This window comes from Drosophila teissieri, chromosome 3L (genome assembly GCF_016746235.2).
Source record: "Drosophila teissieri strain GT53w chromosome 3L, Prin_Dtei_1.1, whole genome shotgun sequence".
NCBI lineage: Eukaryota > Metazoa > Arthropoda > Insecta > Diptera > Drosophilidae > Drosophila > Drosophila teissieri.
In genome coordinates this window covers 18,125,114-18,152,039 of record NC_053031.1, presented here as the reverse complement: position 1 = coordinate 18,152,039, position 26,926 = coordinate 18,125,114, and the positions used below count along the sequence as shown (strand labels likewise).

Sequence of the window (26,926 nt, the reverse complement as noted above, 5' to 3'; positions counted from 1 at the left end):
ATAATGAACAATATCTTCACATACTGCCTTTAAGTTTAGGTTAAGAAAAACGATTAATAATTTCGCAGAGAAATTAGAAAATGTCGCCATGAAAGTGGAAGACATACACTAATAAATACTCGAGCTAGGGAAGTTCGAATGTTTCCAAGATGAGGGTTTATCAGCAGGGAAACCCCTCACCGCCTCAGACCAATATGGGTCCTCCCCTCCAGCTGTTTTCCTAGTTGTATGTATACCATTGTTTGGGATCAGGTAGCCTAGAACACCGTCGAGGGTTGAAAAGTGTCCAAGGTCTGGTGGTCCGTGCAAATGCATTTCAAACTCGTCCCCTGACTGGCTTCAATCAACTTCGGGCTCAGTTGCTCGCCAGCATCAGGTTCACAATGACCTCCGATTCCACGCTGTACTTCAGTGCCGTCGAGGAAATGTTCAAGGAAGTGTTAACAATAGGGGACGACAATCGGCACCAGCATCCTGGGAAAGAGGAGTTCTCCGAAACCCCTAAACGATGTGTGCAATTGCGCCAGCAAAAGTTGTTCGCGAACGACTCCGCGAGTTTTGTGATAGGTCGTCGGTCGCCGAGGACTGATTCTAAAATCGATCTCAAGGGAGACATGTCACCTGGAAGGCGAAGGGAGCTGCGCGGCGAGGAGGTCCTTCGGATGCGCAAGGATCGGGCGGAGAAGGAGCGGATGAGGCCCCAAAGGCGACTTACCATGCGGATTTAATACCACCTATCCACCGAGTTCGTTGAGCTACCCAATCGAAGTGCTTCCCCGTTGTATGCTTTACTTTAGGATTTATTTTTAAGCTCACCTAAGTATGCCATGTTTTGCGTGCCAATAAAAAATTACGTTACTAAAAATACAAATTTTTAATTTAACATCTCGCTGTTGCTTAATATAGCTCCTTAATTATAGCTGTGCATTTTCAAAATTTAGTGTGAAAAATAGAGAAAATAGGGTGGATATTCTATTTTCAGTCCACGAAATGTTCGCAGTGCTGAATCGCAGGTGCTTGGGCAGATACTGATGACCATATGTACGTAGGCTTTAAATGTCGGTTATTTCCAAATTAATAATATTTCATACTGATGCTCAGTGTTATGGGTTTGCCAATAAAATAAATATTTGATTTCTGAAATAGTGTCTTTACCTTGTCTTTTGCTGATTTCGCTGAATCAATTCCTAAATAGACAGTCGGTTCCATATTATAAGCCACATCGAAATATAACAAAAAATATTATAGAAATATATCAATATTGGCAGGGAAAAGTATAGATAACCAATGAATTCGGAAATTCTGATTTGTTGACTATTTGTTGTGTAAAGTTTTTAGTCATATTAGGTTTTTTATTTTGAAATGAGTTTTTTTTACCTAATACTGTTTTAAAATATTTATACCCGTTACTCGTAGAGTAAAAGGGTATACTAGATTCGTTGAAAAGTATGTAACAGGCAGAAGGATGCGTTTCCGACCATATAAAGTATATATATTCTTGAACAATATCAATAGCCGAGTCGATCCTACCATGTCCGTCTGTATGATCGTCGAGATCTCAGGAACTACAAAAGCTACTAAGTAGGGATTAAGCATACAGACTCCAGAGACATAGACGCAGCGCAAGTTTGTCGATTCATGTTGCCACGCCCACTACAACAAACCGCCCAAAATTGCCACGCCCACACTTTTGATAAATGATTTGATACTTTTTCATTTTATTATTAGTATTGTAAATTTCTATGGATTTGCCAAAAATCTTTTTGCCACGCCCACTCTAACGCCCACAAACCGCCAAAAACTGTCAGTGTGGAAATTTCTCCTTTTCACTTCCACCATTTAAGTAACGGGTATCAGATAGTCGGGGTTCTCGACTATAGCATTCTCTCTTGTTTTCTTTTAGCTTCCTATACCTAAATTTTGTATTGTACTGGCATATATTAAACATACTCATTAAATCTAGTTAATAAAATGTGGTGCAACTAATTAATTAGGTTAAACTGATTTAAGACGGATAACTGGATAAGGATAACTGGCTTATCGATGTAAGTAATGTGAATAATACTTTTGTACAGTTTTTATACAGTTTGTAAAATTAATTTAACTCCATTTAGCTAGTACACAAACCATTACACAGTCAACGTAGACATTGTGTAGAAATACAAAAAACCGTAGACCTTTTTTCAACTTAAAAAAGTCACGTCTTTTTTGGTAAAAGAAATTTTAGCGTATACTTGAAACAACTATTTGCCTAACAGCACAATTTACTTTAATAATTTGTTTTTTATTTTGCTATTAATCAATAATTTCCAAATCAATTTCCCATAGTCAATAATTTGTCTTACTTTTGAAAAACTCTTTTTTTCCCAAGCAGGTTTATTATCTGTGACAATGTTTGGCCTTTCTTTGCCAGTTACGTGCCAACGACTTCTTTAACTTGAAGATGAAGGTAATTCGGGGTGGAATCCTAATCTTTATAGTTTTACCCTTGGCAGGTTTTTACCAGCTTAGCAACGATTAAAACTAATTAAGAAGCGCAGGCCACTTGAAATCGGTGTTTAAACCCAAAAGGGATAAGCTAATGGCCCTTAGACGGAGTAACCACTTTTCTACGAGTCAAAATTATATGAAGTTTATACACTTACAGGAATTTTGAAGGACTAATCACTTTTCTCCGAGGCAAAACTAAATGAAGTTTATACATTTACAGGAATTTTAAAGGAGTTATCACTTTTCTGCAAGTCAAAATTATGTAAAGTTTCTGGGACTTTGAAGTTCATTGGGATGAAGATACTTTAATAATGAGAAGATAAGTCTGCAGTAATGATTCTCCGATTTTTATGATCACTCACACAATGATGTGTAAAAAATTAATAGTTCAAAATACTATAAATAATCCAGGGAAGAACCTTATCTAACGCCATGACTTGAGTTTCTTCTTAGACACAGCTCTGAATTAGTTTAAAACGAACTTAATTCCCAAACAAAATGACAATGCAAATACACCGGCTTCCTTTCATACGCATTTAATATTGCAAATCACCGAGATTTCAAGTAGTGAAACCCCCGGTGACCTTCCATTTCCCCGTGGGATCGGAAAATCTTGTGCAACTTTATTTTTTCGACCCATTGATTGATTAGCCGTCTGCCTTTTCCCTTTCCTCTTTCCCACCCAATAAAACAAACTATTATCAGCCCGTGCGGCCAATTCAAGAAAGCTATGAACGTACATACATATGTACATGCGTACATACGTACATGCATAGATCGTCGCCGTCAACAACTTTTGATGAATTGTAGTAGTGGGCTTGTTGTAGTTGTTGCTATGTCTGTAGCGCGTCTAGTGAAGGCGGCTCTTCTTCTTCGCGAGGCAAACTATAACGGAGAATCTTGTAAAATTCGCCACAGCCCAAGTAATTAATGGTTTTAACTCAAATTTGGACAGTCGATGGGTGGGCGAGTAATCTATGCACAAGCCAAAAATGATGCAAGTAGCTCCGTTGGAACTCCCCCAAACCGACCAAGTCTGTCACTCCTCGAGAAGTTCTCCGATTTTTATGATTCTTGAAAAATCAGATACTTTTCAGCGATCTCTACTGATGGACCCGGTTTAAGCCGATTCCACGCACTCTTTCACATAGAAATCATTTAACAAAGAACAATTTAAATCTTCCACCAGCTGTAAACAAAAAATGCTTCGCTATATTTGCCCGATCCATTTGACTTATCGCCAAACACGCGGCTAACCGGCTCGCGTGGGAGCGAACGAGAGGGCCGAGTGGGGCGAAATGGGGGGCAATGGCAGAAAGAGAGCGAGAGCGAGCAGGAGAGATTATGTCAGAGGAGCTCCATTTGTTTGCAATTTGCTTTTGAGGAAGAGAGACAACAAAGAGCGGTCAAATCCGCCGAAATTTGGGTTGAAGGCCTGCTTATATGTATCTGTGTATCCGTGTATCTAATAGTTCGCACATAACTAAAGTATCCGGAATATTCCCAAGATAGCCTACCCGGGAAAGTTAAGATTTCAACTAGTTTGAAGAAATTTTTATAATATACGCTTAAACTATAAAACGCTTTTTGGCTGAAGGGATGTTAATCTTTTTAACTTTCTCGTATTTCTTATCATTTCATTATCATTTTCTTTGGTCAGTAAAGGTCGCAAAAATCTTATCCTAGTCTTTGTCTCTTGTGCTAACCGTTTTACGAAATAATGATAATTTAAAGTGAACAATACTTAGAATAATTTCCAAGAAAATTTATTGAATATAATAATATTTCGGCTGTTTTATTACAATTACAAGTACTCAATATACATACATCGCAGAAGTAAACAGTTAAGAATGCACTTTTTGGTGATCTAATGAAACTAACTAATATATAATCCACTTCATTTTCGCTAATCAGATCTTCACCTATGACTAAGTGCATTTTTCTATTTTCAATCGATTAGTGCCAGTCACTCCTTCCAACAATTTATAGACCCTCAAATTAAGTGTAAACTACCCAAACGTTTATGATTAGACAAAGCTACTGATAGTTTTCGTTTTTCATTTTATGGACCTGAACGATTTATTCCCATACTTATAAATTTCTAAATATGTGTACTATTTATAAGAAAGGCGAACGTCTTGAGGTCAGTAACATTACTGTCCTTGGGTAAAAGAAATTTATTGCCATGCCATTCTGCTAAAAAGAAAATATATTAAATATTTAAAGAAATAGTTATGATAGGGAGGTTTTCGAAAAATATTTTATTACATAATGAACAGACATGTTTTAAATATATTAATTATATAATACATAATGACCCTCTATATTAATTCTAGCTGAATTTCGTTCAGATCTTGACAGCAATGCAAACTCATTAAAGTTGAATAAACAGATGACCCAGCGAAATTGTTATCGGGTGTTTATGGCAGATAAGGCAGGATCCTGGACAGGAACTTAATATGACTTGCAAGCTGTTTATCACGCCAGATTGTTCAGTTGGTTATCATGTTGTTTTCGACATGGGAGGATCAAGTCGAATATTATTGCTCGGTATTAGCACGTAGCACCTCTGTATTTGCAGTATTGTATCTTTCAGGTGCCAAAAATAAGTTCATTGCCTTTGTTGCGAAATAGTACTTCATGGAAGCGGTTCTCCCCTGCAAAGAAAGAACTACAAAGATCTTTCCAAATCGAAGTCTTGTTACTCCAACCAAAAACAACTCTATCAACTTTGGTTTGAGATATTTTTATTATATTAACAAAATATATGCGTTTCATATATATTTCATGCGTTTCTAAGTCTAAATAATACACAATATGTCTTGAACAAGCAAATTATCCATAAAATTACCCCCCTAGGTGTATGATCTACGCTTAACGTCTATGCAGATTCGACCATGTCAGCAGTAGAGACCCTGGCCCTCGTTCTGCTCCACGTGGTAGTAGCAGTACTGCCGCTGGGTGGGCGTTAGACCCATGGTCTCCGCCTCCGCCTTAAACTGCTCGATGCCGCCGACTCCGGCCAGATAGCCGTTCAGCTTGGTGGCGACGTAGCTGGTCTGCAGCAGCTTGGGGTTGAGATTGAGCGAGGAGGCGAGGTCCTTGTGGCCCTGCAATCTGTACTTCTGGTGGTACCTGTAGGCAAACAAGGAAGTTCATATCGCGGAACTCAGATATTCATAGTCAAAACTTACGCCTCGGCTGGGTAAAAGTTCTCCTTGGAGGCAATCTCAGTGGTAATGACCTCCGGGGCTCGGCGCTCTTGCTCCTCCAGTTTGGAGGCGTGAGCCACCTGCTTCTGCTCCTCGTCGTGGAACAGAATCAAGGAGGCGTACTGCCGCTTGATGGGCGTAGTCAGTCCGTACTCGTGATTGTTCCAGAACAGCTCCAGCAGCTCCTTGAAGCTAATGACCGTGGGATCGTAGTCGATTTCCAGCACCTCCGTGTGATCGCCCCTGTTGAGATGGGTAGTTAGTACCGGGTCCGAAAGGATTATGGGATGCAACATGCAGGGACGTGAAAGGAAGACACATGGATGATTAATGCTCTTTACTTGCTCCCTTACATTTTACGGTACGTTGGCAATTCCGAGCTGCCGCCGGCGTATCCCACGGTGGTCCGCAGCACCCCACGGGTGGCTCCATACAGGGATTCTGCGCCCCAGAAGCAGCCCATGCCGAAGGTGGCCGTGGCTTTGGTAACATTCACATCGTGAACCGGCGAAATGCTCAGCTCCTTTTGTTCATTGCGAACGGTGCTCTGCAGGAAGAAGAAGAAAAGCGGAGTATGAGCAACAGATTTGTAAACTTTAGACATTGTATCTATGGTTTTTAGCGCACACCAGGAACAGAAATGTGAGGCCGTAACCGTAGCCCGGCAAACAGCGCATTTTGGGCACAAAATTGTATGTAATAAATGCAATATTCGGCAGCTTTTGAGTTTTTAAAGTATTTTTTGGGGACTTTGTTCGCGTCTGGTGTCGTCAGCAAAATAACATTGCACTTTCTGCGCTCTTTTTAAATGTCTCTCTCGCTCTCGCGCTCTTTTCGGGCTTCGCTCTCTTCGCCTTGCACTTGCAGCTGTCGAACAGCTGATTCAGCAACTATCTCCCTCGCACACAATCTTGCAAAATCAATTTCAAAATCAAGGTCAATGGAAAAACTGTTTTAAAGAAAGTAAAAGCCGCTCGTTTACAGCGCTCCACTTCGCATAGCAAACAACTAACTTAGTGCCAGCTTAAATCACTTTTTAAACTATTTAAATGCGCTGTTTATGTGGCTGAAACTTGCCTTGAAATTACGAAACAGTCGCGAAAACATTATTCGGTGTAAACTGCTCAACTGTTGGGAAGCAACTGAACGTGGCCAAAACAAACCGAATTCCTCTAGCCAGCAAAAAGGTGTTCGCATGTGCTTTAATTACTCTGGCATTAGAAGTCGGAAACTGGCTTTTATGACTACGCACATCAAAATTGGCCACTCGGCCTTGGTGGGGTTCAAGAAACTTTGAGGTTGAATTTCATGTTTGTAAATGAATATATTAAAAAAAAGCACTGTTTATTAGTCACATTTCGCAGGCAATTAACTTCAAATATTTTCCTTAAGCTGTCATAGCACTGTTTAAATTAAATTGGTGCTCTAATTGAACCGCAGGACATTAGGAATCAGTAGGCACAGGATTGGGTAACATTCACGCGTTTCTAGACCAATTACTCACCAGATCCTTGAGCTCAGGATGAGTGACACTGGAAGTAATAGTCAGAGACATGTTTTCACTTTTTGAAGTTGTTTATTTAATGTGTCGCTTTCAACACTTAAAGCAGAACTGATGCATCTGCAGAAAGTTCGGCCCAATTTATACTGCCGCCTCTCCCGCTTTCTACGCGAATGTTGAGAGGGCTGCGCTATCTTTATCAATTCTCCCGCTCTTCAATCTTCTGGCGGCCCGTCTCTTTCTCCCACTGCCGATTCCTCGCTGATTAAAACTGCGCAGCGCTTCAGGTTTCTTGGGGCCACAATGGATCGTACAGCTGGGACGTTTGATCAGGGTTATAATTTAATTGCCTTTAATATTCTAATTTGAACAAGTCAAGTGCAGTCTTTTGTGTTCTCCGGATTGTGTACAAACTGTTATTTGCTGGGCTCGTATTTTAGCCGGCTTAAACGTAAAATGAAGTCCAACAGGAACATTTGTATTTTGATCTCCTTCGGATTTTCGGTGACATAAAAGCCGGGAACGCCGGCCTTTTGCAAAGTGGATTGTTGGTCGTTAACCTGTGTAATGATATTGGTTATTATTCAAGTCTAGATTCGAGTTTCTATAAAAGCATTTGATGTTATGATTAAAATTAAGTGATTAACCATTCAAGAATTGTCTAATTTGTCTCAACTTTAGATATAATACCTCAGTTTGGGATAAGACTATTGTTATACAAGAAATTTAGATAGCAAGTGAACGACTCTTCACCTTTTGGTCTAGTATTTCGATAATCTTCTTGTCCGACTCGAGTAGTTTTTTGGTGTGCTTGATTTTCATTAGCCCTAAGATGTGGTGCAGCTCCTCGGGATCCTTGATCTTGCTCCTCCACTCGGCCACCTCAATTTCATACTCGTTCTCGACCTGCATTCGCATTTTAATCAAGTGTCTTTCGGTTTCGTGTTGCAACTCCATTAGTGCTTTAACTATCACAAAAATCCCCTCGTTTAGCACACAGTTGGCGAGTTCGGTGAGTAAATCGTAGGAAATGCGTGTCTGTAGGTTTCTGTTAATCATAAATGGCGTTAAATATTTAAATAAAGTGAGCACTAAGAACTTACTCGGGAAGTTCCGAGTGGTAAGTTCGCAGTTGGTCCACCAAATAGTATATTTTGCGCTGTAAAAACTCCGGAGTTGGCTGCTGATGCTCCACTACTGCCTCACTGCTGTTTGAACTACCTTCGCTGGTTGCCGCTATGTCCGCCATCTTAAATTAGTTGTGATTTTCTATTTATGTACTTTAAAATTAGTAGTAATTCCCAAGTATTTCCAATTTTTAATGATGTTTTGTGCATCCGCACTCCAAATTCGCCTCTTTGCTGCAAGAACAGCTGAGCGCCAGGGTTGCCAGATGCAGCAGCATCAGTGTGACCACAATCAGTTTGGCCGCCCACATATCGATAGGTCAGAGAAAGGCGCGCAACGTAAAATATTTAAAATGTATTTGTATTTATTATTTGTATCAGAGCGTGAAAAAAAATGTGACTTGTACGATTTGAAATCAATGCTGCTTATGACTAAGGTGATTACATCGGTTCGTATTATGACTAGAAATTCAATGATTTGCGTGCCTTGATGAATTGCTTGTCAGCCTCGTAAGTGCACATGCGATTCACTTTGTTTTTGCGACGTTTTTTGAGTTCGGTTTGGAACTTTCCGAGTCCTCCGCTGCTAGGGGTGGCTGGTACCAGGGAATACTTCTTGCTGTCCAGGGAGTAGCACTCGCGTTTCCCCAACTCCCTCTGCTCCTTTGGGGTTTCCACGATTTTCAAGCTGTTCAGGCGCTGCAGCAGTTGGTTGGTTTCATTGGTCGACGACATGATTACTACTAGGTCGGTTGATCAGGAAGTTAATGTGAAGCTGGACGTTGCTGACTCGCTACTGATTTCCTTTTGCCCCCGGCCCTCTTTATATCCCCTTGATGTGAGTGTGCAATTTCAAGACTGCCATAAATATCTGTGCGGAAAATACTGCTTATCCGTTTTCCACATCTGTCACTTTTATGGCGCTACCTGCTCGTAATTAAATTTTCGTCTGAAAAGTTTCCCTAATCCCGTTTTAATGCGTTCAGAATTACGCGAGCAGGTAGCCAGGACTTCGGCTTTATGTGTAATGGGTTTTAGTCTACCGCCATAAAGTCCGCCTTTTACTAATCGCTTTAAATTAGAAAGGGATTCGTAAAAACTCCTAAGACTATAGAGCATACACATCTCTGAGTCAAATTCTGACATTTGACGTTGTAAGTGCATAACTATTATGGAAAAGACTACTAAATCGCGCCTAACATTTTTGACACAGGATTGATGCCTGAGCCAAGTTTATCTATAATTTCAAGATAATTATAATATGGTAAAGACATTTGTATTGGGTCTATAAATGCTTTAGATAATTCAATATGAATACCAAACTAACTTTTAATGAAACATATGTTATATATACATGTTATATTTTAAGTTTTGGGATAATAAACATTAATGGTAGATGTATGTATTAAAAGTAGTCCCTAATCAATTTATAAGCTTTTAAAAGACGCGCGCAGGTGAAGGAACACAATGCCATTATAGGGTGTGCACACACTGTCGGAATCATATGGTGAGCACACACGTGCATCGGTTGAACAGTTTATGCGTCAATCGACTCCGCGAAATGTGACAACAAATCTCACTGATATTAGTTTCTAAACCATTTCCTAAACAATTGGTGTGGCTCATTGTAGTTGAAAGTCTAATAAAATAAGTGCGTGTCAAAGAAAAGCACTGCTTTAGGTTATTGCCATAAAGAAATGACGATCTGGGGAAACTCGAGATATCCCCCGCATGAACGCGTTAACATTCGGCTCTTGCGGTTGTCTCTCTTAACATTTCGTTATGCGATTTGAATGGGGCACTTGCATTGAAGCCTCATCCGCCGAACACAGAACGTTATAAGCGCCACACGCGTTTGCAGGAGCAATTGTCGGCGATTGCAATCGAAAACAATTGATACGGGCGCGGTGCGGCAGCCATCGAAACTAGAATCGGAATCAAAGAGCGCTAAATCAGAATCACTGCCCTAAGTAAAAGTAAAGTGTATTGTGTAACCTGTCGAGACGACAGTATGCCAATAGCCCAAAAGGAGGCGACGTGGGGCAGGGTGGGCTGCCAATGATCATATGATTGCCTAGAGCGGAAAAATACCCAAAAACATAGCAGTCGGCGAGGCATTTCGTTGCCAGAAACGAAAACAACCATACGTAAATCGAAAGGACAAAGTATATTTTGCCCTGGTATTCTACATCTCCCCACCAACCAACATGTACACAATCAACAAGGGACCCAGCAAAATCGTTGCTAAAACGCGTCGCGGTGAGTCCAAAATATTGATGATAATAATGGTTAATAATGCCACAATAGACCCTTTCAAGAGAACAGCTGTTATGTCACAAAAACATACTCAACAAATGCGAATACAAATGACTTAAGAGAGCATAATTTAAGAGAAGAGACGAAAATCTGCGGCGCTGTTAACTTTTTGTTTTGCCGGCGTTTTCCACTGTAAATGCGTATTTTATAGCTTTCCATCGCATGTTTTCCATCCGCAGGCCTGGCACAAAATTTTGAAAAATTCGAAAGCATCAAGGAGAGCGGCCGGAGGAACGCCAGTTTCGACCTGAACAGTCCCGAGGAGCACAAAAAGTAAGAATCCCATGCCCAAACCGAAAAATCTTGGGTGCTTATGCAAACGGTCGGCACATGGTGAAATGTGGAAAGCGGGAAAAGTGGCGGGGGAAATCGTGGAATGGGTGAAATGGGTGGAATGAGTTCAAGACCCTCGTCTTATCGCACTGACATTTTGTCGTAAGAATCCGCGGCGACCTAGCACAGTAATGCTAATTGCTCCCGAGCAAACAGTCTTATTCTCCCTAGGAGACCCATTGGAAACACGTGGGTCAGGCGTCGGTTATCGGCTCCATTTTAATTTAAATGCCCCGGAGGCATTGACTTTTCCACGCCCGTTATGTCACGGCTCCAACGTAACTTCTCGGCCATACCCCACAAAGGCTGTGCCAAAAAAGCCTGATTAATTTGTTAATTTTCCTGCAAGGGTGTGAAGTTACTCCAAAAGTCTAGCTTAAATCATTCATTTCAAATTCAATATAATTTTCCACCTTTTGTACCATCTAGAGTGCCCATAAAAAGCTTAACAGTGTATATCTTGTTCGTGTTTATCTTTGTGCCTCTTATATCAGCAGTATTGCGCTGACTGTTAAAAGTATCTTATGGATGCGACTCTTCTAGAACTTCCGATGGCCGTTGCATTGGAACAGGATCTTCAAGGCACTTAATAGATATACAGATCACACTCTAAATATTCATTACTTAACCCTTCACTGAAGTTCCCTTATCTAAATTAATAAACCACGAATCCTTGTCAGTCAATCGATGGGCACTGTTCCCTATCTGCCACTGTAGATAGCTTATCAGTACTCGTTGCTCTTATAAATAGCAGTATTCCATAACTTATAAAAATATGTTTTTAATTTATACTTTTAATATTTAAGAGCCAACATAAAGCGATTATTGTAATCGCTTTGGTTCGGTAAAATGCAGCGCAGTCGCGCCTTTCTCGAATTAAAATGCATTTTGCGTTCCTCAAACTGAGTAGCAAGTTGTCGAACTCAAGTTACCCCCCCTTTTTCCCTATTCCCCAAGTGATTTATTTTCGTAGTCCACATGTTTGAGGAGATTCGTGTGGCTTGCATAAGTGCCTGCACATGGAAATTCAAAAGCATTGTTATTAAAATTTAATGCATCTTTCCTCAATTTTCAAAAACAGCATACCGCGTCCGGTGTTTCAACAGAGTTTCGCCTCCAAGCGGATAACGCCTACCAAACTGATCGAGGATGAGGTGATAACGCCGCAGCATGAGGAAATAATACGTTACATAAATGACTGTAAGTCTGACAATTTTACCTTGTAAATTTGTATAAATACGTTAGCAAATATGTATTAAGTTGTAAGTAATAATCAATTACTTGTTGACAGCCTGGAACATGCTGGTGGCGCAGAACCCCTACGACTCCAGCTCAACCGCCAAGCCTGTGGAGAAGCCGGTGGCGGATGCCAACAACAACAGCGCCGCCAGTCCCGTGGAGAGCATAATGGCCAACAGCCCGGTGCCCGCAGCCTCGACAGCCACTGTCTGGGTGGAGCCGCCGAGTCCAGCGCTGCAGGACTTCAAGCCCTTCGACCTGGAGTCGTGGTGGGGCCGTCGCCTCTTCCAGAACATCACCAAGAGCCTCTAGGATGGATCGAAAGGGCGAATGAGGGGCAGAGCCTGCTCTTTGGCAATTCCTAGCTAGCCAGTGCTTCCTTCTGTGCATGTACGTTCGACTGAACATGGGCAAAATCACACTAAACGATGGATACATACATGTATCTATTTGGACGAAAGGAGATGAGACGAGACACTTGCGTAGTTTTCGGCTAGTGGCTGAGTAGATATCACTTTGGATGTTAGTGGCTAGGAGGCCTCCGAGGTGACAAGTTATCACCTGGCTTAGGTTCTTCTCGCTTTTAAGTGTGTAAATGAAGTAAATTAAGAGTCGTCGCCGTTGGCCAATGTAAATAATACGATTTCTGATTTACAATTAAGAATGTGTTATAGAGTTTTAAGAAACGTGTCATCTGGATTGCTTGCCAGTTTTTTAAAGTCAACACTCGTGTGAATTGTATAAAGCATAAGGTTCAAACTAACATCAAATTGTTGCAACCCATTTTGGTTTTACTCATTTTTGTAAATGCCGATTCCAGTCAAAACATTTGCTTGTACATACTAAAATAATTGGATTTTATTACGTCAACTCTAGTTAAGATTTAGAAATATCCAAAGTAGGAATTGGTTGAGCCGATTTCTCGCCACTGGCGTCGCCTGTATTTAGTTTCTCACTATAGGACGTTTTATGTTTAGCATAAATAAAAAATTCACCATGTTGCAAAATAATATTCGCTTTGAAAAACATTTCAAAATTTTATTTTATGTGTGGGAATATTCACTTTGTGTAGTTCATTGCAAAGTACAAATGAATTGTAAGTGAAATAAAAAATAAGTTGAGATATACCCTCCCTGCTTACATTTAATAATTGGTTAAATATTTAACAGGTATATAGTGAATAATTAAGTTTGTTTCATAAATTATTCATTACATATTAGAATTTTCAAATTCAAATTCGGTATATTTCCAAGCAGCTAATATACTAAAAGTATTTTATAACGGTCACGATGTGACACTCAGCTTTTGGTATTTAATAACGATCGCAGCCTGGTCACTCTTCCTAGACCTGCCAACGATTTTTTGTCAGGATTAAGTTTATTATTATTTTTTAAATAAATCAAAATGTCTGGCGATGATGAGGGCGTTGCAGAGCTGGAATCCCGTTTGGAGGATGTCAGCCTGGAGGACATAGGAGCCCGGCACCGTCGCGAGCGCAAGGAACTGCAGGCCAAGCTGCAGGCCATGAAGAAGAATGCGCCGAAGAACAATAAAAACAAGCGGAAGGAGTTCCTGGAGGAGATGGCTCGCCTGGAGGGAGAGCTGGAGCAGCGCCACAAGGCGGAACTCAAGGCGGCGGAAGCCATGGAGGCGCCAGAGGTGCTGGAAGTCAGGGAGCCAGCGGAAAAGCCGGAAGCTGTAGTGCCAGATGACGAGGAAGTTGAGGAAAAGGAGGAGCAGCTAACGTCCAATCAGCGCGTTTCCAAGGCACAGAAACGCAGGGATAAGAAGGCCAAGGAGGCACGTGCTCGCGAGGCTGAGATCAAAACTGAGCTGCAAAATGCTGCCAATCAGCCAACACCCAAGTTAATCGAATTGCAGCAAATCACAGCAAAGCTTTCCCAGCGCCAATTATGCCTTCATAATATACCCTCCGATGGCGACTGCTTGTACCAGTCCATCAGACACCAACTCATCGTTAATGCTCTTCCAGGTAATACTTCTCCAATCAGTCCACACAGCACGGAACTAATCCATAATCATTCTACTGAAGGTCACAGTGTTCAGGAGCTGCGGGAGGAGACTGCGAACTATGTGCGTGCCCACAAGGACTCGCTCATCTCCTACATGGTCCATCCGGAAACAGGAGATCTTCTGAACGACGAGCAATTCGAACAGTACTGCCACGACATAGCCAAAACTCACGCTTGGGGTGGCCACATAGAACTGAAGGCCATATCATCGCTGCTCCGGGTGCCCATTGAAGTTATCCAAGCGGAAGGAGCGCCGACACTCTTGGGACAAGAGGAATTCGGTGGGTCACCGCTGGTCATCTGCTACCACCGCCACATATACCAACTGGGCGCCCACTACAACTCCACAGTGGCAGCAGCCTGAAGGGGAAATGCCCAATGACTCCCACCAATTCAACTCACTCGATTTTGTAACAGATTGTTTTATTACATATTATGTTGACTTTATAAATACGTATGCATTTGGAAGATTTGAATTATTGTCAAAAATTGCAAGTATGTAGTAGTTATATACAATAATAGTCAATATAATAACAATTCTAGGTTAGCTAGCAACTTAGTTAGCTGGATTTGTTCTAAGAAAATATTTCCTATATAGAAAAATAATTCGTTTAGCTCCAATTAGTTTTCTTGTGGCGGTTTAGTGTAAATTCAAGCAATAATTTGATTATTCCTCGAGCCTAACTACTTATTACTTGGTAATATTGTTGCAACAACCCATTATTTGTCCTCTTTTCTAGGTAAAGCGTTCGATTTCAATTATTTGTCCTTCTTGCTGTCCTTGGGCTTCTTGGCAGCCGGCTTGTTGGGGTAAATAGCGAACATGGAGAGCTGAATGCCGCCCAGGACCAGCAGCAATAGATTTTGCAGCTGAAATAGAAGAAATATGGGTTACAGATAATCTCCGCGTTTGTATTTTCTTATATTCAATTGATAACTTACCACCATCACAGTATTCTTGATGGAGATGGCATACAACGTCCAGGAAAATGCCACCAGATTACCAGCAAAGATAATGGGGAACGGCATTCCCTCGGTGCTCTTCTTCTCAATGATCTTCGGCAGATGCAGCAGCGGAGAGCCCACCATCCACACCAGGAGGCCGGTGATCAGCATTCCCAGGCGGAACTCGATCTTGGCGGGATCCTCGAAGTTGGCATACGCTGTGATGACCAGTAGGAACACCGAGGAGTAGCCGATCTGCTTCCAGATCTTGCTCCTGCTGTCGCTCGAGGCGTAGTAGTAAAATCCGGACAGGAAGACGAAGTTGATCGCCAGACCGATTAAATTCGTGTTGATCATGGCAGCATCGTTCATAATGCTGGCCAGCTTTAAGCTGAGAATGGTCCTTGAAAGTGCAAAGATAAATGTATTAGTAAATTACTTTGATGTAAATTGAAAATTGAAAATGTAATGCTGATACCATTCCCACTCCCAAAAGGAACTAGCAATTTATTGAGATTCTTTCTTGTATTTTCCAAAAATTGTTTGAGCTAAAGAAGTTTTCTTTCGAAAATTCTTGTATATTAGGCTTCAAATCATATGAATTCCAGTTAGCTTATGAAATAGACCATAGTTTTTCGTGGATCGTAGAATTCTAATTTGTTAACCCTGCCCAAACCAGTTTTCCCCCATCAAATCGTTACAGAAAGTTCAAATCCAGAGAAATGGAACTAGTTTTCATTTAAAGTGCCCCAGTGAGCATTAAAATCAACATTTTAATCAGCTACCTCATTGAAAAAACCAGTTTACATATAATTATCGTGTTATCAGATCCTACGAGTATACTAGGAACAGATAGATAAATGAACAGAATAGGGTCTGCAAATCATGGTACACGTAGCAGTTGATAAGAAGCTCAACACGCGGAAAAGCAAATAAGCAGCATTATCATCGATCAAGCTATCATAGAGCCACCACCATGGTGAAATACACCTGCGCCGGGCGAAATGAAATTCAGACTGGCCGGGGAATCGCCCTTGACCCAGACCTTGAGCACCCATTGTATGGAGTGGAATTCGTTTAGCGTACAACTGTTGCTTCGCTTGCATGTCTGCGGGTCCTTACACTTGACACAGTCCACGTTAACACCTTCCGGGAAAGCACACCGGAAAAGCACCCCGGAAAAGCGCCAGTGATGGCATGGGTACTTGTGCCATTGGCACTTTGGGATCGTTTGGGATGTTCACTGTTCCCAGCGAGTAAACAGTGGAAACTTTCGACTTAAAAATAAAGATGTTCTTGTGGTGAGTAAATATCACGAAAGGTCATCCACTCGCGGTGTTTCAGCCAGTAGGAATCCGGATTTGATAACAGGAATGTATCATTATTGAAAATCTAGTGGGGAAGATAATGTTTTGCTACGCAAACACTACTATTCACATGTAGTAATAGGCAGTGCTATATTTATAGAGTCTATTGTTTGTGGGTACGAGTGACTTGACGTTCCCATCGCCACCACCAGTGGCCAGTGGCCACCCCCTTGGAATCTGGGCAGCCGCTTTATGCCGAGCACGTGGAGAGGGCAGGGCGCCTATCTCGCGTCCGTCGTATAGCGATTAGCGGCTCTCCCAGATTTGGACAGACTCTACCGGATCAGCATTCGTAATGGAGGCTCTAAAATTATACACTCCAGATAAGAGCTACGTGTTTGGAGGGGTCTCGCGTCGATAAGGCAGTAAAAGGTGCTGGCGGATTCCCGACAAGGTTAGGGATTTCGAAATGTAACGGTCGCGGATGATCGAGGTGGAATTCCCTTTGGCCATCGGAGTGATGTAACCGATTCCATTGTTATCTTCTCGAATCGAGTGCAAAACCGATTCGGCGGCGGCCTTGGGGAGAGTCGATTCTGTGGTGTCATGGCGACAGTTCAAAAATTTAATCAATTCCCATTCCCACACAGATGCGCTGCCTTTTTTGTGTTTTCCGCACTCTTTTTCTGCCCCCCACTAGTTTTCTGCCCCCACTAGTTTTCTGCGATGCAGTGGAGCATCACGGAAAGCCAATTGGGCTACTTACAGCACCACTCCGAAGAGGAAAGGTCCCACGGGGTAGACGTCGCTGCTACCCTTCTTGCGGATGTCGTTCATCAGCACCACTCCGGACAGGAATTGCAGGGTAGTAATGGTGCCGGCTACCTTGGCGATGAGTTCGCTGTGTGGCGCCAAGAGATCTCCCAGTGCCTCCATGATTCCAATTGCTCGGTCTTGCTGCCTTTCAAACGAGTTATGTGGGGACGGGAGGGGCGAGTGCCGCGAGAGTATAAACAAATGAACGAAAACAAAAACTAACGACCGGACTGGACCGACTGGCGGCTGCCGCAACAACAAACGAACAAATACTGAGCCCCAACGGCGGGGCTGGCAACCTTTTATAATCGAGAATCCCCTAGAAATGGACACGTCTCTCCGATTTCCCCAACGTTATCGCCCGCGGGGCTTATCGGATACGAATTGAATTTCAAACTTCCACGAAACGTTGCCGCATGGCAAAGCAAATGAGGCTTCTCTCTGGGGCAACAGCAACGTATTTCTTGGGGAGAATCAACACAGTAAACCTCTTCCTTTTCTCTAATATCAATAAATAACAGCCAAACAATAGTTTAAGCTAAGCAACTGCACTGATTACTTGATCAAACTGAAAGTCACTTGAGAACAATAAGTGTAACAGTGAAATTCGTGGCAGATTGGGCCTCTTAACACATCTTTCGAAGATTAAAATCCCACGAGTCTCCTTACAAAAATCAATTTATTTAAACTTATCCAACTACAGTCGCAAACAGCCATCCTCACACCTCCTCCTTCAGCACATGCTTCTTTTTCTCGCTGACGTAGGGCACCTTCTTACTCTTCTTGGTGTGCTTGCGCACATTGGCCTCCTTGACCTGCTCCTTCTCCTTGACCGTGCGCATCTTCTTCTGTGCACTGAGCACGTGACGCGGCACCTGGCGATGGCGGGCGATTCGCTTGATCTGCGGATGAGCGGCGTACTTCTGCTTCAGCGCCTCCTGGTAATTGAAGTTGACCCGCTCACGTGGACGGATAACACCCAGCTTTTCGGATGCCTTCGCCTTCCACATGCGGACGTTCATTTCGTCGGAGCCGGAGAAAACGTATCGATTATCCAGGGACCAGGCCACACAGACCACGTGCTGCATGCGCTTCGTGTGGTAAATATCCCGCGAGTGACTGTGGTGGGCATTGTAGAGCCGGATAGTCTTGTCATAGCTGGCCGAGACGAATTCCTTGCCCGTTGGCGAGTAGTCCACATCGGTGACGGCGGATACGTGGTCAAAGTGAACCTTTAGCGGAGTATCCAGCTTGCGGGTGTCAAAGGTATAAAGGCTGCGAAGGATATAGAGTCTAGCAATAGTTTCTCTTCGATTAGCCGATTTACTCACTTGCAATCCTCGTTGGCCACTGTGAAGTTGAACGCCTCCATGGGATTCCAGGCCAACTTGTTGCTCTTCATGGTGAGGACGACCTTCCTCAATGGCTGCGCCTCTCTCTGATCGTAAAGGATAATGCTGCGATCGCTGGCGCAGCAGGCCAGGACGCTCGTTTCCACGGGGTTATAGGATATGGTGTGTAGGGTATCGACGCCCCACTTTAGGGTCTTCAGAGGATCGTTGTGCGTTTCGTCCCAAATGGCGCATACCTCGCCACAGGTGGCGAACTTGTTGTCCTTGCGATTGTGCGAGATGCCGTGGAGTCCAAATCTACTCAGTATAGTGTTCACCGGCACCTCATCCTCACCGACTTCCGGAGCCTCTGCCTTCCACACCTTGATGGTTTTATCGTCGCCCACGGTGAAGATGCGACCTCCGTTCTGGGTGTAAGCGATGCCGCGAACGAAACCGTCGTGGGCCACGAAGTTCCGAGAGCTAATGCGATTGGCCAAATCCCAAATGCGCACTTCGCCGTCATAGGCGCCGGTGGCCAAGGTGGAAAGCTGCTTGGGATGCTTCCCAAAGCAGGAGACTCCATCGCGATGTCCGCTCAAGTTGCAGACGAAGGGCTTGGCAAATACTCGGTCCAATTTGGTGGCATTCAGGGCGCGCACGTATTCTCTGGGACCCTCCAAAGGATGCAGCGAAGGATCGTAGTTCCTGGGCACTGAAAGTGGTGTTCTTTTAATACCTTCAACTTTCTGCTTATTTGACCTTACTTTTATGCTGCTGCAGTTTGGTTTCTCGGACATAATTATCCGGATTGCGACTGATCATTTTCACCTTCATCTTGATGGCATTTATTGGGCTTTCCTGCGGCGTAAAAAGAAATTATCCGTGAATTTCGAACATAAACAACATGTGCGTGGTACGGTGTTGCCACACAGCACGACAGTCAGCTGTCAGCAGCTTGTAGTCGGGTTCGGGTGTGGCAACACTGATGTGAAACCTTTAGGGAAGCACTGAAATTTCGAATTTTTGGCGGGAATTTAACTCATATCTAAAGTGAATTGGCATTCAATCGCAATGCAATTCAACGTCTATTTTATTCAACTGCACAATACGGAACAATTTCTTATGTTATTACTTGAAAATCAAGTAACTTAGTACTGATAGCAACCAAAAACAGTAGCAATGCAGACGAAACTGCCGCCATCGAAGGTGAAGGTTATGTAATCATCAGAAAACTCATCCCAAATGGCGCGGGCGCCATAGAAGCATCCGGCTCCGGTCTGCTGATACAGCATTACGTTCACCACGTGCTTGAATCTCGGAGAAGAACCGCGTCCCTTCATCTTCATGTTGATATCATCGGCGAGCTCGCGGGTCCATTTCAGGGCTTCCGTCTGATTGTAGGTCTTGTTTGCCAGCTTGTCCTTGACCGCTTGGGTGATCAGCAGGCGAATGTACGGCAATGGGAACTTCTTGCCGAAGGCTGGTCCCATGTTGTAGGCGTTGTAGATGGTGACATCAGATGCCGGCTTGTCTTCGTTTCCCTGCTCCAATTCGTCGTCGGAGTCACTGTGGGACATTACCTCGGATCGGCTGTCTCCGCTGACCGCGGACGCTCGAAAGAAGTCTTTTCCAGTCGAAAAGGTTTTGGGTCTATTTGTCGACATCTTTGCGATATTTGTTCCTCAGTGTTTCGTTCAAATCCCAGATATATTTCGATTGGAATAACCGAGAAGTTAAGACAAATAATCAAATAGGACAATCTTCTCCTGGCTATCTGGGTTTTCTAAAGTTAACAACCTGTCTTTTTTGTATTCCTAACTTCTAAATTTGTTTTGAGCTTGGTTTTTTATAGTGCAATGATATCTATGGTTTTGTAAGGTTTTTATTTTGCAAAAACATATTTTTGTTTTTTTTACACTTTTCATTGGCTAAATGAAGCAATTTTTTTCCACATAAAAGACTTTAAAGCTAACCTAACGTTAAGTAGTAACTGAAAGGGAAGATTTAACGAGCTGAATGCCTGTAACGTCGGATACGAGGACGTCGGTTGGACAAATTCTGAACGTAGGTGCCACTACTGGGACTTGAGGGTTCCTTGGCCCTCGGAGTGAGTACATCATTGACTGGATTCTGGTTCTGGTGCTGGCCCTTTTCCATTTTCTCCTTTTTGAGCTGCTGCTGCTGAAGCTCGTGGACTTTTCGCAGACAACAGCAATTCCTGAGGGCATCCATAAAGCACTCCAGGTTCCTGCGGAAGTTCTCCAGATTCTCCGGAGAAATGGGCGTCTGCTCCGCGTGACAGCACTCATCAATGGCCACCTGGGCATGGAAGATGCACTCACTGGCCTGGCCGAGCGTATTCTTCAGGTTGAAGATTTGCTGTTTCTTCTTCAACTGCATCTGGATATATCGAGTGCACAGCATCTCGAAACGGCGCTGCTCACTCCGGTACTCATCGAAGAGCTCGTCATATTTGGAGTGCAGCTCTTCTGTTTCGCATTTCAGTACCTTGAGGGCCTTCTCCCTTTTGGCCAACTGCCGACGACTCTGGCGATGGGACACGGAGAGCTCATCGTATCTGCAAATATCTCAGGGTACCTGGTAAATATATCCGTTCTAATGTAAAGTAAACTAAAACTCACCGCTGCTGCATAAGCAGGGGACTGATGGAGTCGTACAACTCCCCAATGGAGTTCACATGGGATCCGCTGGGGCCCCTCTCCTCCGGATCGCTCTCCCCCGAACTGGAGCTATCGATTCCCCGGAGCAGCTGCACCAGGCGCCCGTTTCGCTTCTTCTCCGTGTCCAGGGAAAACACCAGTTCCTGAACCCGTTCTGTCTGCCGATCGAGGGCCATTCGTAGCTTGAACTCCTGCTGCCGATCCTCGTGAATGGTGTGCTCCAGCTCGTTCACCAGTCGCAGTATCTGCTGGACGGTCTGCTGGTAGGGATTGACCACCTGGTTTTTGGTCAGGCTTGCAGCAGCTGAGGCCAGGCGATTTTCGCCCAGTGATATGGCCTCGTCCTCTTCGTCCTCCGAGGGAATTAGGAGACTGGAAACGGGATCGAAATTAGAATTCTCGGAAGTGCAGCTCGACGTGGAGCTAGAAGTGGCCAGGGGACGACTTAAGTCCCCCTTTCTCGTGGAGGTTCCAAAGCCTAGACCGTTGCTCACACTCCTCAGGATGGTACTCAGGTTCATCCTTGGTCCTTTCCCACTTTGTGTCGCTGTCGTCGTCGATGTCTCCGTCTTGTCACCTGACTGTGAAAATACTCAGGTGTGTGCGGCGCTGTGTGCTCGGGTTGTTTGTCACTAACTGACTGCCTACTTGTGAGTACACTGGGAAGAATAAATGGAATAAAATAAAATATTGAGTTTTGTGGATATGATTCTCTCTATCAATGGCTTACAGAGAATTAATTATATAGATTTAATAGCAGAAAATCAAAAGGTTATGTAATTATGTTTTGTAATATGAATACCGCAATACTTAAAACTTTACTCAATATTTACTAATTAAAATAATGCAATTTTCTTCATTAAACATTTTTCCCTCATTGGTTTCAGAACAGTTTTCTGCGATTTTTCCGAGTATACCAACAGCTAACCGAAAGTTGGTGCCTTCCAGGCTCACTTTCCATATGGTATCGCAGAACTTTTTAAATTGGTTTCAGTTTTAACACCTTTGCCTTCAGTTTCCCCGGCACTCAATCAAAGTTGTCGTTTCTCCGCCACCGATTTCTGAAGGCTTTTCCGACTTTCCCCAACTGCCTTCCCTGGTGTTTGCTAGTCGTGCGTAAATTGCCATTAGCCAAAAAGGGTTTTCCAGACTTGATACACTTATTGCATTTTTATGGGCCAAACTTTTGTTGTTTTTTCCTTAGTTTTTCCTTTTTTTGGTTTTGCTGACATAAGAAGTTGCATGTATCCTTGATTAAGTGGGATACGTATTGTAAACTTGATGGAGGTAATTTTGCAATTGCTAGAGAATGTGTAGAATGCTCGGGAGTTGCCTTTGCATCATGGGTTTTAGTAACATTTGTTAACAAATAATGCTTTAGTTGCACAATATACAAAAATCGATTGAAAGGAAGTATATGCCATTTGTTGTAGATCAAAAAATATTATAGTAATAGATTCGACTTTTCACATATTTATGAGGCATTTCGCTCCCAAAACTCAATTTTATTAGTAGTTTGGATCAATATTATTTGAAAATATCTAGTTTGATAGATCTAACAGAAGAAAACCAACCAAATCCGCTTACAAAGTTCAGCATAAATCATCTACATTTATATCATTCGTAAATAGAAAATGGGGGACCACGTCCCATGTCTCAATGGTCTTAAAAACAATTAAATAGCTGCCTTTTCGATTAAAAGTCTCGGATGCATCAATTGTATTTGTTTTTGTCCTAGTCTTAAAGTAATAATAACCGTGTCCGATTTTAACGAATCCCCTTTTGTTATGTTCTGATAAGTAAACCCACTTTCTTCAATAGTTGCTGTCACTTGATAACCTCCAGCGACAGAAAGTCATTATTGAGAGCATATGATAAGCATTTTGCTATTATTGAGTGAGGTGTCATTAGATTACGTTGTTTGTAGAGGTATAGCTAGCCGGTTTATTCAGATTATTTATTTATTTTATTCTTTACTTACAGGTAAAATGCTGTTTACCCGTTTAGAGCAACAAATGATCCAATCAAAAAATAGGTGACGAAAGCCTTCAAAGCCGACGACGATATAACCCGTTGAGTTGAAATTCTGCTAGGGTGATCACATCTAATGGGTATAGTTAAGGCCAAAGGATATCGAAAAGGGAGGCTGGCATCGCCAACCCGTGCTTATGTGTATATACCCTTGCAGTAATTATATATTTTTAAAAATGGGCTTTACCGAATTGGAACGATTTATGAGCAAAAACAAGATTTCTTTTCAATTCATTTTTCAGCTGTTCCTATAGCAGCTACCATATTTAGTCTTCCGGGTTTGGTCAAGGGAAGACCTATATTTTATGTTGCCGTGTGTATACCAAATTAGAGTATTTTATAATTGAAAACAGCGAATGGCAGCAATATGATATTGCTAATAAGCTGGTGTATACCGATTTATTTCCATGTTTGTTTTTGAGCGTAAGAGTTCGTAGAAAACTTTTGAAATCTCAATATTTGTATAGGTCAAATAAGCGCCGTAAAAGTCGTCAGATCTGCTCAAATAGTAATCCTGATCAAAAATGAAAATGTTTGTTTTGGATATGCTTGTTTTAGCCCTCAAATTCCATTCACTGCAATGGAGTATTCGAAGTAACGAGCTCAACCGCAGTTCTCATTGGGTTTCCAAATGATAGTTTTTAGTTTTTATCTTAGTTTTGAACATAAACGTTACTTGTTAGTCATTTCTTATTCCTCAATGGTCTTAAAATAATTTTTGTATATCCCCATCTTCAAAGTTCGTTGGTATATTGATATTAAATGCTGAAAGCAACGAATACGATTTAATCTAATCTGTAAGCACTGATAAGGCCCTCTAAGATATCGCTTAGTTAACTGCATTTCAAGCTTTATTAAGCAATAAAGATTTACTCCTTGCTCTTGCTTGCATTCAGAAAACGTAAACATTTATATTTTCTCTTAGTTGACCGTCCTTCTCTTTTCTTTCTCTGTCTGGCTCTCTGCTTTTCACTTATTGTCTTTTGTAACAGCTGAGCCATCGTTCGGAATTTTCCTCAGTAAAGCTCCGTCAACGTTGGCGGCTGGCCGCTTCCAAAAAATATTCATTAGAAAGTTGTCACAAAAAATTAAAATTTGTTATTAAAATTAATCGAAATTTAAGTAAGAGAGATAATGGCTCGCTTAATTTCGGGAGTACGCACTTTGTTTAATCGCTATCCGTTCGTGACCAATAGCGCCATCTATGGGAGTCTTTATGTGGGCGCCGAGTATTCCCAGCAATTCGCATCCAAGCGCTGGCTGTCCGTAAGTAATTGCATTTGCAGACACTAGTGTGGATCCGATATCCGATATCAGACATCCGAGGGTATATCTGGCGATTTCTAATCCTGTTTTGGTGCCCTGTAGACGGCGAGCGAGCGCGAGGATATCGATTATGCAACAATAGGAAGATATGCCGTGATGGGCACTGCGGTATATGCCCCAACACTTTACCTTTGGTTCGTGCCTTTCAGATAAATGAATCTGTACATACCCACATATTATTATTACTTGTACATGTGAACAGTGATGGCCAACATAGTAGCTCTGCTTTTTTGTTTGAATTCTGATGGATTATTTAATAGTAATTATAAAAACTTAAATCGGATCCAATTATCTTGATTAATATAACAGAACATATATTTTTTTATACAAACCTATAATATATTTATTAATTTTCTAAAATCGTGAACTCTTCAAATTTCTGATTATTGTATGAATTAAAAAGGAACTTGAAATGTGAGAATATACCGTCGCAACTATTACGTTGACCGCAGCTGTCTGCATACTAACACATCGGTGGACCATTCAATTTACGCACACTTACATGCTCGCCATTTAACCATTCTTTTTATTTCCTCAATTTGCTTCGCCGTACGCTTCTGTTGTTGTTTTTGACTTTTATCAATTTGTTTACGATTCCGTAAAAGCTCCATGAGCACGTGTCGCAAGTCAAGAGCATGTCTCTCCGCCACTCACTTTCTCTTCACACTTTCTCTCTAGAAGCACCCACGCCACCAGAGCACCAAGCTTTTCCTCTTCCGTTGAGTGAGAGCGAAAAGCTATCCAGAAAAGCACGCAACGCACTGAGAAAATGGGGCATATTTGCACGACATAAAAGTCAAAATGCAACGTAAGTTTGGGATGATAATGATAATGTTCGAAGGAAGCTAGCTACCGGGAATCTCCCAATTGAAAAACAAAAAAAACTAAAGAAAACAGAAAGCACACAAGGATATACACACTATAACCCGGAATATTAAAGTAGCATTTCACAACACAAACACCATGTATGAACTACTTACACATAAAATAATACATACACCATAAATTTAATACAAATACACAAAAAACGCTATAAAGTAACTCCACATGCACTCTATATACCAAAAATGATCTTGCTTACTTAGCCTGCTTTAGCATTTATATATATATATATATCTTAGTTGTAATTAAGCAATTAATTAATTCAATTAATTAATTTCGCAGGTACAAATGGCTAGATCGCGCTTTTCCCGGCACCACTAAGGTTATAATAGTTAAAAAATTAGTACTTGACCAGTTTGTACTAACGCCTTATCTACTAACTGTGTTTTATGCAGGTAAGATCCCTTGGCTTCTTTATAAAGCAAAGTAAAAATGTAGATTAAATTGATAATATATGTTCATGGTTATTCAAAATTTAAACATGTAAATATATGTATGTACAGGCATTTCAATCAATTTTAAGTACATTTAAATGTGTGTATATTTCACATATATTCCTTGTTATGTGACAAATAACCAACCAACTAACCAACTAACCAATTTGAATTTCCAGGCATGTCCATCATGGAAGGCTCCGAGGATGTTTTCCTGGAACTCCGCGAAAAGTTCGTGCCGACTTTTATGCGCTCCTGTATTTTCTGGCTGCCCGCCCAGGCCTTGAACTTCTCCCTGGTGGCCCCTCGATTCCGTGTCATCTATATGGGTATTTGTGGACTGATTTGGGTGAATATTCTCTGCTGGACCAAGCGGCAGAGTCTGCCAGTGGCAACGAAAGAGATTGCAACTGATGCCAGCAAGAGTGCAGCTGCCATAAGGAATTCCGAAACATGAGATTTTAATATACGCACCGTAACCATGTATATAGTCCTAGATAGTTTTCGACAATGCATTGCCAAATAAAGGAGAAGCCAGCAGTGTGGTGGACTTATTTATTTAACCTGATTGCAGAGCGTTGGCATACAGTGCGTATGATTGATGTTCCCATAAACGGAAACTCATCAATTACTACTTACCCTCTATTCATCTCTATTTCTGTGAGTGTGTGTGCGAGTGCGAGTGTGGGTGTGTCTGCCGTTTATCAGCGAGCGTGTGTAAATGCGTTAAATTGTGTGCGTGTGTGCGTAAATGTTTCCATCAACATTTGCCACACACAAACAATAAAGAACTATCCACCACGTTTCCCTGAACCTTTAACACGTGGACCTCAATTGATGTGACATAAAAGCAAAACTTGCATTTTTAAAATTATTATATTGTCCATTTCCCTCTTTTTGGTATAGCTGTAACCAGGTG

General features: G+C 42.1%; 12 protein-coding genes and 1 long non-coding RNA gene across 18 annotated transcripts; 5 read left to right on the top strand and 8 right to left on the bottom strand.

Moving 5' to 3' along the window:
- The first annotated feature begins 126 nt into the window (after nucleotides 1–126).
- LOC122617066 lies at nucleotides 127–763 on the top strand. The gene has a single exon (XM_043792736.1). The coding sequence runs from the start codon at nucleotides 384–386 to the stop codon at nucleotides 726–728; it is 345 nt and encodes a 114-aa protein (XP_043648671.1). The 5' UTR covers nucleotides 127–383; the 3' UTR covers nucleotides 729–763.
- Nucleotides 764–855: 92 nt separating this feature from the next.
- Nucleotides 856–2,821, top strand: LOC122617963. Its single transcript, XR_006325985.1, has 3 exons — nucleotides 856–1,041; nucleotides 1,995–2,045; nucleotides 2,711–2,821. It is a non-coding gene; the product is annotated as an uncharacterized LOC122617963 (long non-coding RNA).
- Nucleotides 2,822–5,220: 2,399 nt separating this feature from the next.
- On the bottom strand, nucleotides 5,221–7,339 carry LOC122615605 (peptide methionine sulfoxide reductase). 5 transcript variants are annotated; one of them, XM_043790612.1, is made up of 4 exons: nucleotides 7,207–7,339; nucleotides 6,056–6,249; nucleotides 5,685–5,945; nucleotides 5,221–5,625 (listed from the first exon to the last, which is right to left on the bottom strand). In XM_043790612.1, the coding sequence occupies exons 1-4, from the start codon at nucleotides 7,255–7,257 to the stop codon at nucleotides 5,391–5,393; spliced, it is 741 nt and encodes a 246-aa protein (XP_043646547.1). In that variant the 5' UTR covers nucleotides 7,258–7,339; the 3' UTR covers nucleotides 5,221–5,390. The 5 variants fall into 5 exon arrangements, with proteins under 5 accessions (XP_043646547.1, XP_043646550.1, XP_043646546.1 ...); XM_043790615.1 differs by having other exon boundaries at nucleotides 6,068–6,249; XM_043790611.1 differs by lacking the exon at nucleotides 7,207–7,339 and adding an exon at nucleotides 6,780–6,968 and having other exon boundaries at nucleotides 6,068–6,249.
- LOC122615606 (gonadal protein gdl) lies at nucleotides 7,259–8,452 on the bottom strand. The gene is made up of 3 exons (XM_043790616.1): nucleotides 8,307–8,452; nucleotides 7,957–8,251; nucleotides 7,259–7,763 (listed from the first exon to the last, which is right to left on the bottom strand). The coding sequence occupies exons 1-3, from the start codon at nucleotides 8,450–8,452 to the stop codon at nucleotides 7,620–7,622; spliced, it is 585 nt and encodes a 194-aa protein (XP_043646551.1). The 3' UTR covers nucleotides 7,259–7,619.
- Nucleotides 8,453–8,521: 69 nt separating this feature from the next.
- On the bottom strand, nucleotides 8,522–8,782 carry LOC122615608 (gonadal protein gdl-ORF39). The gene has a single exon (XM_043790618.1). It carries the CDS (start codon nucleotides 8,639–8,641, stop codon nucleotides 8,522–8,524), a length of 120 nt encoding a protein of 39 aa, XP_043646553.1. The 5' UTR covers nucleotides 8,642–8,782.
- On the bottom strand, nucleotides 8,715–9,513 carry LOC122615607 (protein Z600). Its single transcript, XM_043790617.1, has one exon. The coding sequence runs from the start codon at nucleotides 9,063–9,065 to the stop codon at nucleotides 8,793–8,795; it is 273 nt and encodes a 90-aa protein (XP_043646552.1). The 5' UTR covers nucleotides 9,066–9,513; the 3' UTR covers nucleotides 8,715–8,792.
- Nucleotides 9,514–10,123: 610 nt separating this feature from the next.
- LOC122616873 lies at nucleotides 10,124–13,244 on the top strand. The gene is made up of 4 exons (XM_043792451.1): nucleotides 10,124–10,589; nucleotides 10,826–10,919; nucleotides 12,061–12,179; nucleotides 12,271–13,244. Exons 1-4 carry the CDS (start codon nucleotides 10,538–10,540, stop codon nucleotides 12,528–12,530), a joined length of 525 nt encoding a protein of 174 aa, XP_043648386.1. The 5' UTR covers nucleotides 10,124–10,537; the 3' UTR covers nucleotides 12,531–13,244.
- A 293-nt stretch (nucleotides 13,245–13,537) lies between these two features.
- On the top strand, nucleotides 13,538–14,645 carry LOC122616871 (deubiquitinase OTUD6B). The gene is made up of 2 exons (XM_043792449.1): nucleotides 13,538–14,211; nucleotides 14,272–14,645. Exons 1-2 carry the CDS (start codon nucleotides 13,623–13,625, stop codon nucleotides 14,613–14,615), a joined length of 933 nt encoding a protein of 310 aa, XP_043648384.1. The 5' UTR covers nucleotides 13,538–13,622; the 3' UTR covers nucleotides 14,616–14,645.
- Nucleotides 14,646–14,657: 12 nt separating this feature from the next.
- Nucleotides 14,658–17,594, bottom strand: LOC122616872 (sugar transporter SWEET1). Its single transcript, XM_043792450.1, has 3 exons — nucleotides 17,270–17,594; nucleotides 15,194–15,599; nucleotides 14,658–15,121 (listed from the first exon to the last, which is right to left on the bottom strand). Exons 1-3 carry the CDS (start codon nucleotides 17,437–17,439, stop codon nucleotides 15,011–15,013), a joined length of 687 nt encoding a protein of 228 aa, XP_043648385.1. The 5' UTR covers nucleotides 17,440–17,594; the 3' UTR covers nucleotides 14,658–15,010.
- Nucleotides 17,595–17,979: 385 nt separating this feature from the next.
- On the bottom strand, nucleotides 17,980–19,633 carry LOC122616713 (DDB1- and CUL4-associated factor 13). Its single transcript, XM_043792259.1, has 3 exons — nucleotides 19,418–19,633; nucleotides 18,651–19,365; nucleotides 17,980–18,594 (listed from the first exon to the last, which is right to left on the bottom strand). Exons 1-3 carry the CDS (start codon nucleotides 19,485–19,487, stop codon nucleotides 18,039–18,041), a joined length of 1,341 nt encoding a protein of 446 aa, XP_043648194.1. The 5' UTR covers nucleotides 19,488–19,633; the 3' UTR covers nucleotides 17,980–18,038.
- Nucleotides 19,634–19,719: 86 nt separating this feature from the next.
- Nucleotides 19,720–20,422, bottom strand: LOC122616714 (dynein light chain Tctex-type protein 2B). Its single transcript, XM_043792260.1, has one exon. It carries the CDS (start codon nucleotides 20,315–20,317, stop codon nucleotides 19,802–19,804), a length of 516 nt encoding a protein of 171 aa, XP_043648195.1. The 5' UTR covers nucleotides 20,318–20,422; the 3' UTR covers nucleotides 19,720–19,801.
- Nucleotides 20,423–20,517: 95 nt separating this feature from the next.
- LOC122617379 lies at nucleotides 20,518–21,981 on the bottom strand. The gene is made up of 2 exons (XM_043793222.1): nucleotides 21,296–21,981; nucleotides 20,518–21,231 (listed from the first exon to the last, which is right to left on the bottom strand). The coding sequence occupies exons 1-2, from the start codon at nucleotides 21,853–21,855 to the stop codon at nucleotides 20,658–20,660; spliced, it is 1,134 nt and encodes a 377-aa protein (XP_043649157.1). The 5' UTR covers nucleotides 21,856–21,981; the 3' UTR covers nucleotides 20,518–20,657.
- Nucleotides 21,982–24,384: 2,403 nt separating this feature from the next.
- Nucleotides 24,385–26,550, top strand: LOC122617295 (mpv17-like protein). Of its 2 annotated transcripts, XM_043793096.1 has the most exons (5): nucleotides 24,490–24,631; nucleotides 24,734–24,825; nucleotides 25,370–25,499; nucleotides 25,856–25,968; nucleotides 26,187–26,550. In XM_043793096.1, exons 2-5 carry the CDS (start codon nucleotides 24,804–24,806, stop codon nucleotides 26,462–26,464), a joined length of 543 nt encoding a protein of 180 aa, XP_043649031.1. In that variant the 5' UTR covers nucleotides 24,490–24,631; nucleotides 24,734–24,803; the 3' UTR covers nucleotides 26,465–26,550. The 2 variants fall into 2 exon arrangements, with proteins under 2 accessions (XP_043649030.1, XP_043649031.1); XM_043793095.1 differs by lacking the exon at nucleotides 25,370–25,499 and having other exon boundaries at nucleotides 24,385–24,631.
- The last annotated feature ends 376 nt before the right edge of the window (nucleotides 26,551–26,926 follow it).

What these genes read in the sequence shown, in the direction of transcription:
- LOC122615607 (XM_043790617.1), bottom strand. Translation starts at nt 9,065, where the DNA reads ATGTCGTCGACCAATGAAACCAACCAACTGCTGCAGCGCCTGAACAGC.
- LOC122616873 (XM_043792451.1), top strand. Translation starts at nt 10,538, where the DNA reads ATGTACACAATCAACAAGGGACCCAGCAAAATCGTTGCTAAAACGCGT. An exon ending in AGTCCCGAGGAGCACAAAAA is followed by an intron (nt 10,920 to 12,060) that starts GTAAGAATCCCA and finishes TTTCAAAAACAG; the next exon opens with CATACCGCGTCCGGTGTTTC. An exon ending in AATACGTTACATAAATGACT is followed by an intron (nt 12,180 to 12,270) that starts GTAAGTCTGACA and finishes ACTTGTTGACAG; the next exon opens with CCTGGAACATGCTGGTGGCG.
- LOC122617066 (XM_043792736.1), top strand. Translation starts at nt 384, where the DNA reads ATGACCTCCGATTCCACGCTGTACTTCAGTGCCGTCGAGGAAATGTTC.
- LOC122617379 (XM_043793222.1), bottom strand. Translation starts at nt 21,855, where the DNA reads ATGAACCTGAGTACCATCCTGAGGAGTGTGAGCAACGGTCTAGGCTTT. An exon ending in CCCCTGCTTATGCAGCAGCG is followed by an intron (nt 21,232 to 21,295) that starts GTGAGTTTTAGT and finishes AGATATTTGCAG; the next exon opens with ATACGATGAGCTCTCCGTGT.
- LOC122616713 (XM_043792259.1), bottom strand. Translation starts at nt 19,487, where the DNA reads ATGAAGGTGAAAATGATCAGTCGCAATCCGGATAATTATGTCCGAGAA. An exon ending in CAAACTGCAGCAGCATAAAA is followed by an intron (nt 19,366 to 19,417) that starts GTAAGGTCAAAT and finishes CACCACTTTCAG; the next exon opens with TGCCCAGGAACTACGATCCT. An exon ending in GTGGCCAACGAGGATTGCAA is followed by an intron (nt 18,595 to 18,650) that starts GTGAGTAAATCG and finishes TATCCTTCGCAG; the next exon opens with CCTTTATACCTTTGACACCC.
- LOC122615605 (XM_043790610.1), bottom strand. Translation starts at nt 6,899, where the DNA reads ATGCGAACACCTTTTTGCTGGCTAGAGGAATTCGGTTTGTTTTGGCCA. An exon ending in GACTGTTTCGTAATTTCAAG is followed by an intron (nt 6,250 to 6,779) that starts GCAAGTTTCAGC and finishes TTCTTCCTGCAG; the next exon opens with AGCACCGTTCGCAATGAACA. An exon ending in AACTTTTACCCAGCCGAGGC is followed by an intron (nt 5,626 to 5,684) that starts GTAAGTTTTGAC and finishes GTTTGCCTACAG; the next exon opens with GTACCACCAGAAGTACAGAT.
- LOC122617295 (XM_043793095.1), top strand. Translation starts at nt 24,500, where the DNA reads ATGGCTCGCTTAATTTCGGGAGTACGCACTTTGTTTAATCGCTATCCG. An exon ending in CATCCAAGCGCTGGCTGTCC is followed by an intron (nt 24,632 to 24,733) that starts GTAAGTAATTGC and finishes GGTGCCCTGTAG; the next exon opens with ACGGCGAGCGAGCGCGAGGA. An exon ending in GCCCCAACACTTTACCTTTG is followed by an intron (nt 24,826 to 25,855) that starts GTTCGTGCCTTT and finishes TTAATTTCGCAG; the next exon opens with GTACAAATGGCTAGATCGCG.
- LOC122615608 (XM_043790618.1), bottom strand. Translation starts at nt 8,641, where the DNA reads ATGTGGGCGGCCAAACTGATTGTGGTCACACTGATGCTGCTGCATCTG.
- LOC122616714 (XM_043792260.1), bottom strand. Translation starts at nt 20,317, where the DNA reads ATGTCGACAAATAGACCCAAAACCTTTTCGACTGGAAAAGACTTCTTT.
- LOC122615606 (XM_043790616.1), bottom strand. Translation starts at nt 8,452, where the DNA reads ATGGCGGACATAGCGGCAACCAGCGAAGGTAGTTCAAACAGCAGTGAG. An exon ending in TACCACTCGGAACTTCCCGA is followed by an intron (nt 8,252 to 8,306) that starts GTAAGTTCTTAG and finishes TATGATTAACAG; the next exon opens with AAACCTACAGACACGCATTT. An exon ending in TCGAAATACTAGACCAAAAG is followed by an intron (nt 7,764 to 7,956) that starts GTGAAGAGTCGT and finishes ATCATTACACAG; the next exon opens with GTTAACGACCAACAATCCAC.
- LOC122616871 (XM_043792449.1), top strand. Translation starts at nt 13,623, where the DNA reads ATGTCTGGCGATGATGAGGGCGTTGCAGAGCTGGAATCCCGTTTGGAG. An exon ending in CATCGTTAATGCTCTTCCAG is followed by an intron (nt 14,212 to 14,271) that starts GTAATACTTCTC and finishes ATTCTACTGAAG; the next exon opens with GTCACAGTGTTCAGGAGCTG.
- LOC122616872 (XM_043792450.1), bottom strand. Translation starts at nt 17,439, where the DNA reads ATGGAGGCACTGGGAGATCTCTTGGCGCCACACAGCGAACTCATCGCC. An exon ending in TTCCTCTTCGGAGTGGTGCT is followed by an intron (nt 15,600 to 17,269) that starts GTAAGTAGCCCA and finishes TGCACTTTCAAG; the next exon opens with GACCATTCTCAGCTTAAAGC. An exon ending in TCAAGAATACTGTGATGGTG is followed by an intron (nt 15,122 to 15,193) that starts GTAAGTTATCAA and finishes CTTCTATTTCAG; the next exon opens with CTGCAAAATCTATTGCTGCT.